The sequence below is a fragment of the Euprymna scolopes genome, chromosome 31, assembly GCF_053919585.1.
Source record: "Euprymna scolopes isolate OS-2025 chromosome 31, ASM5391958v1, whole genome shotgun sequence".
NCBI classification, from domain to species: domain Eukaryota; kingdom Metazoa; phylum Mollusca; class Cephalopoda; order Sepiida; family Sepiolidae; genus Euprymna; species Euprymna scolopes.
This window is the reverse complement of record NC_136512.1, coordinates 32,881,377-32,896,157: the sequence shown is the minus strand read 5'-3', so window position 1 is coordinate 32,896,157 and position 14,781 is coordinate 32,881,377. Positions and strand designations below refer to the sequence as shown.

The window sequence follows — 14,781 nt, the reverse complement described above, 5'->3', positions numbered from 1 at the left end:
CACATTTTGCAATCAGTATGTATCTCGATAACAAAAAGACTGGCTTTGGCCTAAAACGGCAAATAGACATTCAATGAGAACCGATGCAAATATGGGCATCAATGGCAATAAAGGCTCTGGAACATCTAGGGTCTGGCTTGGTAGGTGTTCGGGGCACTACAGCTTGGACCCGGTCATCAGTGAATGTGCAGGACTATAGAAAGTTCATAGAAGTAACTGTCCAGCACATGTTGCTAGTTGCGCTCATGTTTGTGTCATTTGAGCCAGAGATATATTGAGTAATAGCAATACTCGAGAACGAGTTGCTGCCATCAGGTCTGCCTAAAACTTTCGACAGAGGAGACAGATTTTCACAAGATCGGTATCGTTTTTAAGCTCAAACTTTCAGACGACAAATATCAAAAATTGGCTGAAAACATTAATTCCTTCACCCTTAACTGGGCACTTTTCAACAGGGAGGGGGGTTGATTTTTTTGCCGATATTTTCGAAAATCATTTCCTCTTTTCGATTGACTAGCCTCAATTTAAACCTTCACCATTTTTCGGTTTGGCGATGGCCACAATGGCAAAGACGTCACTTATTTTTTTCATTCTTTTCCTCCTTCACGGTATGGGTTCAGGCCTGCCAGCCTACTACCACTTTTTATTTTTCATATATATATTTTTTTTTTTTGCTTAACACACATCTTTAAACACCCGGGTAAAGCCGGGCACCCCAGGCTAGTTTTAAATAAGAATCAAATTTACAAACTGTCATTGCCTGCTAAATACTTAAATAAATCAAACAAATATATCTCTTCTCCATTTATTTATTGAAAATGGGGTTCTTACCCAGAATTTCCTCTATATTACAATACAAAAAAAAAAAAAAAATATGTATGATATATGTACCGGAGACAGAACAAAAATGTCATATTCCAAAAATCACATAAATTGATCAACCAGTTTTATTGTAAACTAAGAAAATTAAATTTCATGAGTAAACAAAAAGAGAAAAATTTCGAGTTGCCATTTTGAAGATAGAAGGGCAGATACTCCACAAAAATTAAAAACTTGTGAAATCAGCCTTGTAGCACCTACGATTTCCTATCAATCACTTAAAATCGTTTAAAAATTATTTTCTTTATAAAAATAAAACTATTTGATAAATTTATGTGATTTTTAGAATAAGATCTTTTCATTCTATCACAGATACATATAAAAAATTTTCTGTACTTTTTTTTTATGGGGGAATTTTGGATAACCACTGAAAATTTTAAGAATTTAAAAATTTTCAAACAATATTCTTTTTGTTCCAAATGTTTTCGAGATAATGATTCATAATTCGTATTATTTGGATTCTTCGGACTACAGTTCCCATCTTGTATGTTATCACCCCAACGTTTCAGCTGATGTAACCTCCGACAATAAAACAGACTTGGTGGACAAGTAAGACATAGAATGACATCTATTTGTGCTAAATATGGTTAACTTGCAGAAGTAAGGATTGGGAATTTTATTAACGACTAGCGGGGGTGCCTGGTATTGCCTGGGTGTTTGTAAATATATAAAAAACAAAAAAAAATATGATAATAGGCAGGCAGGCTCGAACCTGCGATGCGAAGCTGGAAAAGAAAGTGAAAGAAAAACTGAGAGTTTGCCATGACGCAAGCGGAAGTATAAAGCGTTGAAATTTAGCGATGTCAACCATTACGCCAGAGCGGATAGCAAAATGAATGAGTTGGTCTGGCTGTAAGCTAGTTAAATTTTCAGCTTTTTGCCATATTTGTTTCCCCACAATGTTGAGGAGAACCAGCCCCCCTCCCCCAAAAAAAGGGGAAGCTCTGGCAGTGTCCAAATGAATAGCAATTGTCTGATATGAAGGGTTTCCCTCAAATTGATCAAAGCTGATTGCCTTCAAGACGTACCGGCCAGGTGGATGCATTTGCATCGATTTAGTTTCACTTTATATGAGAAAGACAAAGAAATACTCGAGACGAGAGAATTTTTACAATTCGATCAAAATAAAGATAGAGGCGATGTCCGTCTGCAAATCGGAAATATTATGATCAAGGAAGTATAAGGAAACCTCTCCAGAAATTTAACCGACGCGAGAAGCGCGGCAAAAAAATCTCTTTCTTGGACATACAAACGCACATGCCCATTTTGCCTTTCATATAATAGACTAGCGAGGGGTACCCGGTGTTGCCCGGGTGTTTGGAGGTGTGTGTGAAAACTCCGGGGACGGGGGTGGGGGGTGGGGGTAAAAAAAAAAAAAAGTAAGTATGAGGATCGAACCCGAACCGTTGAGGCAAAGTTGTAAATTAAAGTGTGAAAAAAAAAAAGTGTGACGTTAACGATTGCCCCAGCGCGAGATGCTAACAAAAACACGTTTGAATTCATTTAATTACTTGGATTTGGCAGGTACCCGTTTTAATGAGTTAATGAGGTCAAGTTTGAATGCGGGATAGTAATTTCATTTACTGCTGAACGCTTTTTTTTTTCCCCCAAGATGTTATAGGAAAAAGACTAACCCACATGCGGCGAGCGACAAATGTTGAATATTTATCTTCCCGAAATCGAGCAAATTAAATAGATAGGCGAGCTTCGTTGTTAACTGTGAGATATTACGATTTATATGTGATATAAAAAGTTTTAAGAAGTTGTGAACCGACTGACCGCTTCTCTGAAAAAAGCCTTTTGTAGACATACAGAAAAAGCGAACACACATACAAACATACATACATTTTCGCTTTTATATTTATAGATTCCACGAGAGGCACTTTATTTGGGTCACCCTGTATTACTGTTGGGACAATTAGCCAGACTTGGTATCTTGGTGCTTAAACGGTGCTTTTAATTGCTTTACTTCTTTTATGAACTTAGTACGCCATTACTGGTACTAAAGTTTGGGGTGCAACTTTACTATAGTGTGTCTTCGAAAAAATGTATTTCAGAGAAAAACATAACATCATGGCGAAATTAGCATGAATTACAAAAATTACGAGAAATGTTCCAGTAAAAAAATAATTATAAGTAAAAACAGAATTTTTCGAAATTGCTAAATTAACCCTTTAGAAGATCAAAATCAGGGGGAGATAACTGCATTATACAAATGCTACTATCCTTCAGGTCAGCCATCTTGCTTCTTCTGCATAAAACTGCACACATTTTTCCAAAAATTAGCTCTTCTACTTGACCATTTTTTCTTAATTTTTTTTAAAATTTATACTAATTCCAACATGACATGTAAGTACGTAATAATGTGTTTGCCTGAAATACCTTTGCTCGAAATTACACGACTGGGTCGGACGATGCACTATAGTAAAGTTGCTCCAAGTTTAGATATTTGATTGATATTAAACTATGAGTAAAATTAAAATTTATACATCACTCATACCCCATATGTGTATTTTTACTTTTGCTAAAATATATGCAAATATTACACGGATTTTTATGGTAATTTGAAAATTAAAAACAATGACTCTTTAGGTAAATATTTAGATTTAAAAAGAATTAAAATCACAAATTGTATTAGAATCAGGAACTTAAAACAGAATTGGAAATTATATCCAAATCTTGAAAAATATTGGAATCGTTCAATCAATACCCTGTTTATACATCTCAATATGAAACAATCATATTGATACACTGGTTCCTGGTAGACCACCAAAGTTAAGCAATGTTGAGCCTAGTCAGTACTAAAATGGGTGACTATTTGGGAATTTCAGGTGCTGTACGTGCTCTCCGCTTATCTCGGCATTGTCTCCAGTCATCTAGCACTTCTCCTTGCTACTGGACTCAAGCAGTGCCGATTCAGGAGAGGTGTGGTTGGAGATGGCACAACCCTGGTCTCATAATTACTCACACAGCTACCCTTACAGAGGGTATCCATTGTCTTTTGAGACTGAACAGAGGCATCAAGTACCTCTCATCATTTATGACCAAAAATTTAAAAAAAAAACTTAGATGAAATAAACAAACTTACGTGTATTCTGTGCTTGAATGACAAGCTGCACCCACACTTGCTCGGATTCTTTTCACTTGAGCCAAAATCTGTCGTCCTAATGAAATAAAAGATTTAATTTTAAATTCGAGAAAAGAAAATTTATTTTTTTGTTCAAGAAAAAAAATGACCTGGAATAGCTATACCTCAGTAAGGAATTTGTAATCTATAAATATAAAAGCGAAAATGTGTGTATGTATGTGTGTCCGCTAAAAACTTTCGACAGACAGAACAAAAATTGACAAACTTGGTATCATATTGAAGCTCCATCCTTAGCCCCAAAAATATCGAAAAATTGGCCAAAAACGTTAATTTTTTCACCCTGAAATTGACAATTTTCTACAGGGAGTGGGGTGGGTCAACAAAAACCGTGTTCTCATGACGACCGGTTCTACGCATGCGTTAGATGACGTCATGACCTGATTTAGTCTAAATAGTTGAAGAACTGACTAAATTTCATGTACGTCGTGTTAGGTCAATTGGTTAACGCGTTGGGTTATTATCTAAACGTTTTGGGTTCGAATCGTGGTGTGAGATTTTTCTTTTTTTTTTTTTTGATTTTTTAAATTTAAATATTGAAGCAGGGTTATTTAAGCCATTTTTCACGTAACGTTCGTTTTTCTGTTTTTTTTTCTATGTAGGATGTATGGAAGTGTTAACTGCTCTTGAACGAGCTTACATTTGAGCCGGCTCAAACAAAATGTAAGCCCTTTTCAGAGCTGTTTACACTTCCTTTTCTCCTCTGTCAAAGAGATATATTCTCGAAAATTTGGGGAAATTTACACACATATCTTGTACAGACAATGTTTGTAAATAAATATGAAAATTATTGAAATTCCTTCAATACTGTCATCATTCTTTACTATATAGTCCATTCCCACAAACTGCATTGCCATAGCCGTCAAAACACAGACCTTTCATATACATCATATAACAATGAGAACATATTTTTATGATATACAAAATATTGCAAATATTCACAAAGCGGCTTCATCATTGACGTGAGCAGAAACAATTGTCTGCCAATAAAGTGTTTTTTGAGGAAATTTTAAATATTTCTTAGAATAACTAAGGTTAATAAAATGCTAAATTAAGAGTTCTGGTCATACATTTTTTTTTTTTTTTCAGAATTCAATTCACAATCGCGAATAATAATATAACATTTTAAAAAAAGTCAACGATTACAAATCTGATACCTTACCTTCAAGATTTCCATCAAGAATGGAAACATTACAGGTATTTGGAAGCCGGTGGACGCCTGGTTTCCGACCGTTGAAACTGACCCCATCTTCACCAAAGGTTTCCTAATATATAGAAAAAGAAATAAAAAGTATTTTTACGAATATTATTATTTAGTTCTTATTTGGACTTGTAGCAGTGTCCACCCGAGCTCCATTTATGTTAACCACATCACGTATCAAGGCCATACACCCTCATCGATCGACAGCAGAGTCAGCAGCATAATCTAACAATTCACGGTTCCTGTGTCGGGCAGCAATAGCGTGAGGACCGGATACAAGTTCCATATTCCATTATTTAGTTCAGATATGATTATTAAAAGTGTGATATTAATTGTATTCTACGTTAAATAAATTCTCTCGATCATTCAATTATCGCTTCTCTTTTTTTTTTCTTTTTTTTTTTTTTTTACACTCATTTTCACTCCAAACAAGGTATACTGCCACCTAGAGCGTAAGGGTCTACTATCTGGGATCATGTCTACCAGAGGACCAAGGGGAGTTGAGCAGCAAAGTATCTGTTCACATTAGGTTTAAACTTCTGCAGGTTAGTACAGTCAGGAAAGCAGGAAACAGGAAGGGAATTCCAACGTAAAACAGTCCGAAAAAAAAAAAACTATTAGAGTAGTACGTTTTCCAACATCTATGGACCTGAACAGTGAAGGGGTGAGATTTTGCTGCTTGTCAAGTTAGTCTAGAGCATGTATGTCGAGGGGGCACAAGTACTATTAGTTCATCAGAGCACATTCCATGAAAGTAATAGAAAAACAGGTACAGGGATGCTACGTTACAGTGAAAAGAGGATGGAACCTGCTCAATAATGTGGGACCTATTAGATTTGAGATTTTTTTTTTTCTCAATCTTGTCTGAGAGACTAGTGGTAGGTACACCATTGCAAATGTGACAACAATACTCTGTGCGTGGGCAAATTAGAGCTTTGTAAAGATATAGGGAGCTCTCTGGTGCGAGTAATTTTCTAGCACAATAGAAGGAGACCATCTTTGCAGCAGCCTTGGCAATGTCCTTAATGTATTTGTTCCAATTCATGTTGCCTGTGAATGTTAGGCAGAGGAGTTAGGAAGAAATGTGTTACTTTTTAATGAAAATCAATGTTTCATACAAGATTTTATTTTCATTGGAAACTATTTTGTTATAATTATATATATATATATATATATATATATATATATATATATATATATACTAGCAAAAGTACCTGTCGTTGATTGGGTTCAAAAACAGCCTACAGAAAATGGACCCTGATTTATGAAAGTATAATAGGTTATGAAAAGGAAGGGAGTATCAAAACCAAAGCAAAATATGATGAAAGTAAAAATAAAATAGATAAACCCCATAATTTATTATACCATACCTGTTCACACTGAAACACTTATCAAAATATTTTGTGGATCTATATTTAAAAACCTTGTTAAACTTTGTGACATTTTTCCATTCTTTGGAGGTCAGGCGCGAATGAACACTCCATAATTTTATTATACCATATTTCTTCAAACTGAAACATAATTATCAAAGTATACTTACACAGATAGATATGAAAAGTCTTTATTAAAGTTTGTGCCTATTTTCATTCTATGGAGGCCAAGCGCGAACGCAGATCCCACAATTTTATTATACCATCCCTATTTAAGTTGAAACATTCTTATCAAAGTATTCTTATGTACATCTATATCAAAAACACTTGTAAACGTTTTTTTTAAATTTTTAAATTTTTTATTTCCATACTTTGTGGACCAGGTGCGAACGCAGACCCCACAATTTTAATGAACCACCATTCTGCCAGATCAAACATACCCATTCCTGTGTCTCGATACATCTTCTATCATTATATGTAATCAGTTTTTTTTAAATAGTCAACCATATAGGAGCCTATTCGTGACCAGACACACGCACACACACAGGAATTCAGCTTTATATATATATATATATATATATTGATGGACTCTCCTCTCGATTTCGACTTAAGAGTTTCCGCCACAACAACTGAGTTGTTCGGAAATCCACACAGATGATTTGTTTATAGTGGAGAAGGTTTTGTGTAAAACCAACCATATTTTTTGCTATTACTGCCAATCCTTGTCGGTGCAGATGACTGCCACAAGACAAAGCACACAGAACAACGCAGGTTTTTACATCAGAGTTTCCTTCTCCTAGATGAATGTCTTAACTAAGATTGGGGGTGCATCACTCCCAGTGAATTAATGCGCCTCCAGATACCAACCTGGAAATTTCTACGATTCAACGGTACATATAGTGCCTAGCCTTCCCAAATGGTCACCCATCTGGTACTGGCCAGGCTCAATGTTGTTTAACTTTGGTGATCTGGTGAGAACCAGTGTGTCAACGTGATTGTGCAGGATATATATATATATATATATATATATATACAACTACTTCATTTATTCACATATATTTACTATACGAAAGTATAGATTTATGCGTAAACTTTAAGTATTTACTTCAAAAGTGCTCAATACGTAGGTAGAGCTAGTTAGTAATTTATAAAATATATATGGCGATTAAACTACACTGAATATTCTGCGTTTCATCCATATACATATATATAAATGGAAATGTATAAAAAAGAATACGAAAAGTATAAAAGCTTAATTCGTTTTCTATTGGTGACGTGCAGGAATAAAAAATAATATTATGAAAAAAAATTTTTTAAACTTCTTTTTACAAGTACATAATTTTCGACTAATCCTTCAGTCTTCATTGGTGAAGTGAAAATGATGAGCATACACGGGGAAAGGAAAAGGAAGGAGGAGGAGGTATAGCCAATGAGAAGGTACCACGTCAGTTTTAAATATATACACATAAGTACACACATGCACACAGTACATATACACATATAAACGAAAAATTAAAAATTAAACAGTAAATAAAAATGAAGAAACATGCCTTTAACTGTCCAATATTTTGAATTCTAACGATATTATTTATTCCAAGAGAGAATAAGAATTCAAAGGATATAAGACGTTATGAGGAGAAACGCTATGATATAAATTATATGATACTAAGGAAAAGCACTTACAACAAGTTTTTCTTCCAGGTAATCCCGAATCTCTTCCATATGCTGGTTATACACTGTCACATTTTGTCTGATAAGAGCACAAGCCTAAAAGCAAAAAAGTAAAAACAATTATTTTTAAATAAGTTTACAAAAAATAATTTAAATACTTTAATGAAAAATGTTTGTCCGTTTCACAAAAATCTATTCAACGTTAAAACTAACTACTGTAAAGGATCCATTAAAGATCTTACTTCATCCAGTTTTGGCATTCATAGTGTTGAGAGTATCCCAGACTCTGTGGTGGGAACCGCCAAGCAACATGTTACACATACTATCCATCTAGTTATATCACTTCTTAGTAATGATGGGACGATTCCCATCTGTTTTCCGATTCCAATTCCAATTCTTTTTAAATTTCTTAATATATATATACCTATAGAGTTGGGGTTTTTTTTCTATTATTTTTGGATTTTGGATATGTGCATGTTTCCACAAATGCAAAAATATATTGTGGATGTGGGAGGGAGGGGTCTCTAGATTTATGTTATACTGGTAATTCAAAATCAATAAATGTTCCAGCAGATACAAAATTTTGTTTCACATAAAATCTTTGGTACTTATACAATCTAATCAAGACATTAAAAAATGAAAATATTGAAAAAAAAGTTATATTGTACTTACCCGTTATGGAATGAAGTCCTCCAAAAAAAAAAAAAATTTTCACTGAACTTGATCGAGTAGCTTTTTTTTTTTACAGAGGAAAATCAAATTTTAATGAGATAGATCATATCTCGCCACCTTGTTTACCTCGCGCTCGAGGAGAGAGGAGGCACCAAGGGAGATAATTTCATTACCGCTTAAAGTTTGTCAAAATTTGACAAGATTATTTTTAAACATGGGCAGAAAAAATACCTAGATAAATATTTCACTTATTTTACAGAGTTTCATTTTGTCCGCTGTTAATCCCTTTTTCATTTAAAGGCCCCCCCCCCCCCGTCTGTGAAATAAGTAAGATGGCGGGATATTATCGGTCTCATTAAAATTTGATTTTCCTCTGTAAAAAAAAAAAACAAAAAAAACTACTTGATCAAATTAAGTAAAAAATTTTTCCAGAGAACTTCATTCCATAACGGGTACGTACAATATAACTTTTATTAATATTTTCATTTTTTAATGTCTTGATTTAGCTGTACAAGTACCAAAACTTCAAAGAATCATTTTTTGGAATTAGAAAATAGAAATAAGTTTTTCGATTCCAATTAATTGTCCCAATTCTACTTCTTACACAGTTGAACCAGACCTTCCACATTCTATCACAATCTAATGCCATATCAGCATATATCATTTAACATCCATTTTACATGCTGGAATGCATTAGAAAGGCGATATCTGAATGTGTTATGGATTTACCTGGGATCCAAGCGTCAAGTTCATATAAGAGGTCACACACTGTACATGGTCGAACTACCGAGATGCTGAGTGTGTAAGCTGTCTGTAATCTCAATTTAATGCTGTTAAAAAGACTATCTGAATCCTAAAGGACATGTGTGATATCACGATTGCCAACCCCAACATTGTTTGCCGTAGTTTCCTTCATCTTCTGTTCACAACCATAATCAGTATTCAATATGTCATCCATATAGCAGACAGTAGTTTGATATCAAGTAGGGTGCCATCTACATCAGCTTTACCATCATAATAAAATTCTATCATCATCATTGGTGAAGACGGTGATCATGTTTGCGATCAGGATGAGAAAAAAACAGATGCCTATGCACGGATTTTTTTTTTTTTTTTCAAGTGTATGTTATTTCTTCAGAATGGCAAGGAAATCCTAGATGGCATAGTTAAGATAAAGAAAAAAAAAAAATTGAAACAAAAATGAAAGAAAAAAAAAAACTCAGGCAACACCAGGTGAGATATTTTTGCCTTCTAGAAAAATATGGTCAAAGAATTTGTCATAAAAGTTCATCAACTTTGGTTGGAAAAAGAAAGAAAAAAGAAAGAAAAGAAAATTAATAAATTAAAGCCTTGATCCACTGACCGAACCATTAGCTTTATAAGGCTCTTCCATCTGAGAAAGTCAGGGTTTTTTTTTTAAATATAATACATTGTGGATTTTGTCTCATTTTATCATTTTATCAGGGATGTTAACTATTTTTAGAAATGGAAAATTAGTATTTAAGAAATTCCCAACAAATAAAATGAATGCTCAAAACTAAAATCTTGAGATTGTCAGTCTTTCAGTCTGTTTCAGTCAATTGATCTATTTTGACTTTCTTATAAATAGAGCTTAAAACATTACTATAGCAAAATAATTACAGTTTTGGTGTAACATATCGAATTGTAGTCAATTAACAAAAAAAAAATGGCATAGTTAAAGAAAAAGAAAAAAATTGAAAAAAAAATGAAAGTAAAAAAAAACAAAAAACTTCTAGACACCATTTCATGAGATATTTTTATCTTCTAGAGAAATATGATCAAAGTGGAAAGAAGCTGTCACAAATGTTCACTAACAAAAAAAGAAAAGAGAAAAAGAAAAAGAAAGAAAACAGGAAACAAAGAAGAAAAGAAAGAAAAAGAAATAAATATTTCGAAAAGAATCTTACCATGCCAAGACCAGCAATCATTCCAGTATTTTCAGTTCTGAAAAATAAAAAAATTTAAGAAAAATAATTAATAAGGATTGAAATAAAGACATTGCAATATTTTTTTTTTTTAAATTAAATTTTCACCCCAAACAAGACACACTGCCACTAGGGGCTACTGTCAGGGACATAAGTTGCAGGGATACTATGTAGGGAGTTAAGCAGCAAGATGTTTGTTCACATTAAACTTGATCTTCTGCATGTCAGTACAATTGGGAAAGCAGGTACCCAGAATAGAATTCCAAAGTCTAGCAGTTCTGGGGAAGAAACTATTAGAATAGAAGGCTTTCTTACATTTAGGGATCTCTACTGTGTAGGGGTGGGACTTTGCTGCTTGTCAGAGGAAATTATGTCAAGAGGGTATGAGAGCTTGTAGTTTGTCAGAGCATCCACCATTAAAATACTTATAAAATAGGCAGAGGGATGCAATATTTCGTCGATGGAACAGAGGCTGAAGCCTAGATGACAGTTCAGGACCTATCAGATTGGTGACTCCCTTTTAAACTCTGTCCAGGAGTAAGAGACTAGCAGCAGATGCACCAACCCAAATGTGGCAACAATACTCCATACATGGGCAAATGGTGGCCGTATAGAGGTACAGGATACTTTCAGACGTAACTTTCTAGCATGGTAGAGAGAGCCCACTTTCTTCGCAGCAGCCTTGGCAATGCTCGCAATGTATCTGTTCCAACTCATGTTCCCTGTGAATGTTAAACCAAAGAGTTTAAATGAAGTACTTTCAGGTAATGTATCTTTAGCAATAGCTCTTGGTGGTTAAGAAGGTTTCTTGTAATTATTAAAGGAAACAAGCTTAGTCTTGGCAGCATTGAACATTACCATCCATTACTTGAAAAAAGAAATCCAACCGCACATGCATTACGATGCATATTCAGTAATGACACAATTTCTGATACTAACAAAAAGCCTGCGATTAGAAAAAAAAAAGATTTTGCTATCCAGAAAATGGAATGCCATTTAAAAGGAAAAGTAATAAACTCTTCAAAACCAAGGTTCACTGCTGAGAAAGGTACAAAATTATGTCCACTTCAGTTAAGATTAGTCAGTTTTTATGGCCACTGATTAAACAGCTGATCATTATTAAGAAATCTCTGTGCAATTGAAGCAGGATTGCCCCATCTCATACACATATATTAGTGAAGTGATAATTTCAAAATTTTTCCCGATTCCAATAAAATTACTGATTCTTTTTAAATTTCTAAATATTTAACTAGAGATTTATTACTTTTGTATAATTTTAAAATTACTGTTAAACATTATGTAATGTCTGCATATATTTTTGCAAAAAGGTATATTTTGTGTAAAGTTTGCAAAAATATATGCAGACAAAGTATATTTTGTGTAATGTCTGCATATATTTTTGCAATCTAGGTATATCTTGTGTAATGTCTGCATATATTCTTGCAATCTAGGTATATTTTGTGTAATGTCTGCATATATTTTTGCAAACTAAGTATATTTTGTGTAATGTCTGCATATATTTTTGCAAACTAAGTATATTTTGTGTAATGTCTGCATATATTTTTGCAAACTAAGTATATTTTGTGTAATGTCTGCATATATTTTTGCAAACTAGGTATATTTTGTATAATGTCTGCATATATTTTTGCAAACTAGGTATATCTTGTGTAGTGTCTGCATATATTTTTGCAAACATAAAAAATACACTCGGTAGTGAACAGTGCGCATATATTGCAAGAGTATATCTCTAAATATTTTTTCAAAAATGTTTTCTTTCCGATTGAAAATTGTGAGACAACTAAAGATTTATTTCTCTTTTAAGGTTAGATTAGGTTGTTTTGTTTTACGGCATTTCAACCCTTTTCAGGTTATTTAATGCCGAATCTGGTGATTTTGAAGAATGATTTTTTAATATAGTATATTTTTTTTTTTAAGTTATTTTGGAAATAGCATTCATGTTGCATCCAGTTATTTTGTAGAATGTTTTTATTCTTCAAGCTCTTTGTATCTTCAATCGCTGGTTTCTAGCGTTTGGTTTGGTTATTTTATTTTGTTTTTGTTCCCTGTCCTGCAGAGAACATGAATGAGTTTTGCAATGGGAGAGAGAAAAAGGGCTACAGTATTAATGTTTGGTACATATTTTAAGTTAGAAAACCAGTCTGGAAGTGGGGGAGGTAGAAAGAGAAAGAAGGAATGGGAAGAAGGAAAAGGGGGGATGGTGGGTTGTTGTTTTTCGTTTGCAAAAAGAAGTAGAAAAACAATGTTAGGTGCATTTTGTCTCAGGATGCTAATATCTTCAGACAGCCTGATCTAGTAGCACCATATTCTCTTTTAAACCAAAGCTAATTTTCATTAGTTCATCATTAGTTGACAAAATGCTATTTCAAGGTTTCCATAAACAATTGAAAATAGTCAACAACTGTATGCAAAACAGAATAATCTATATATCTATAAAAGTGAACATGTCAGTGTGTGCGTCTGTGTACATTTCTCTACGCAATAACTGTCAATTTTATGTCTACAGACTCGAAATTTGATATACAGGGTACTAAGATTTGGGAAAATCTTTGTGATTGGATTTCGGCCAGAAATTTGGCTGTTAAGGGGTCAAAGTTCAACGATTTGTCCTTTAAGAACTCTACCAAACTCCCAACAATTTTGGGTCTAAACATTTGAAATTTTAGATATAGGTTCCTTGGACATGGATCTAACTTAATAACTTGATTTGAGCCCAAAACAATAAATGTTAAGGGGTCATAATAGGGGTCAAAGTTAAAAAAAATTGACCACATTTTTTTTTATTTGCTCAACATATACTTCCAAACACCCGGGCAACGCCGGGCTGAAATGCTAGTTGAAAAGAAAAAAGGTATTGTTAGAGCTCTGCATCTAATGCGAATTCACTCAAAAAGAAAAATGTGTTTTTTTTTTGTTTTGTATTTTTTTTAGGCGATTGCATGTAAATAGCCTGAAAAAAAAAAAAAAAAAAAAAAAGATAAAATGTACAAATGTACATGTTTAGTTAATTATTTTTTTAATGTTGCCGTTACAAACAAACAAAGGCAAAACACAAATAAAAATGTAGGTTGGCATTTTTTTTCTTTTTCAACAAAAGTTTTTTTTATTACTGTTATAATTGTTTCGGCACCATTTAAAAAGGCTCTCGCTGTGACATGTCCATTATATCTGCATTTCTATTTCTTCCTGCTGCAGCCGGCCACTTCTCGCCTTCACATTTACAGATCCATTTTCTCCGACGGTGATTTTCTTTTTTTTTTTGTCCCGAGCACATGCTGCATTTTTTTTCCTTTCTCTTCTCACACCAACTCGTGCACACTTTCTCATTTGCATATGTCCTTTTTTTCGGCTGCTGCTGCTAATCTCTTTGCACACTCCTGCTGATACTTTCCACATGTTCACATGTGTTACATTACAATTTGGAAATTTTTTTAATTTCAAGAGATTTTTTAAAAAATCTCCCCCCCCCCCACTAGTTAAGATGAAATCCCAAAATTTTATGAAAAAACTAGCACTCTTTCATCACTGTGTCTGAAAAGAAATGTACAGAAAACAATAAAAAGGAAAACTACTTACCCTGGTCGGAAACTGTGTTCTTGGGGTCCTCCTTCGAGAATAGGGTAGAGAGGAACTAAGGATCGAGGATTACGGGCAAACACAGCTCCAATTCGAGGACCATAAAACTAAAAGAAAAAAAAAAAAAAGAAACATTACAACAATATTTTTTAACATTAGTTTTCCAAAAGCAAACATAAAAGGAGATTTATTAATCTATAAAGTTAGGTATGTGTGTATGTTTGTATTTTTCTATGTAAAGGATTCACTCCTAAACTAATTAACCAACTATGAATTTTGGAACACAGCTGCTAGGCATAAGTG

At 33.7% G+C, this 14,781-nt stretch overlaps 1 protein-coding gene across 1 annotated transcript in view; it reads right to left on the bottom strand.

Moving 5' to 3' along the window:
* The window catches only part of LOC145255680 (uncharacterized), a 109,650-nt gene that overhangs the window by 18,641 nt on the left and 76,228 nt on the right, over nt 1-14,781 (bottom strand). Inside the window, exons 13-17 of the mRNA XM_080114246.1 lie at nt 14,479-14,585; nt 10,867-10,903; nt 8,279-8,362; nt 5,187-5,289; nt 3,968-4,043 (exon numbers count right to left, since the gene is read on the bottom strand). Coding sequence (XP_079970372.1) covers nt 3,968-4,043; nt 5,187-5,289; nt 8,279-8,362; nt 10,867-10,903; nt 14,479-14,585 — 407 coding nt within the window. The remainder of the gene's footprint in view (nt 1-3,967; nt 4,044-5,186; nt 5,290-8,278; nt 8,363-10,866; nt 10,904-14,478; nt 14,586-14,781) is intronic.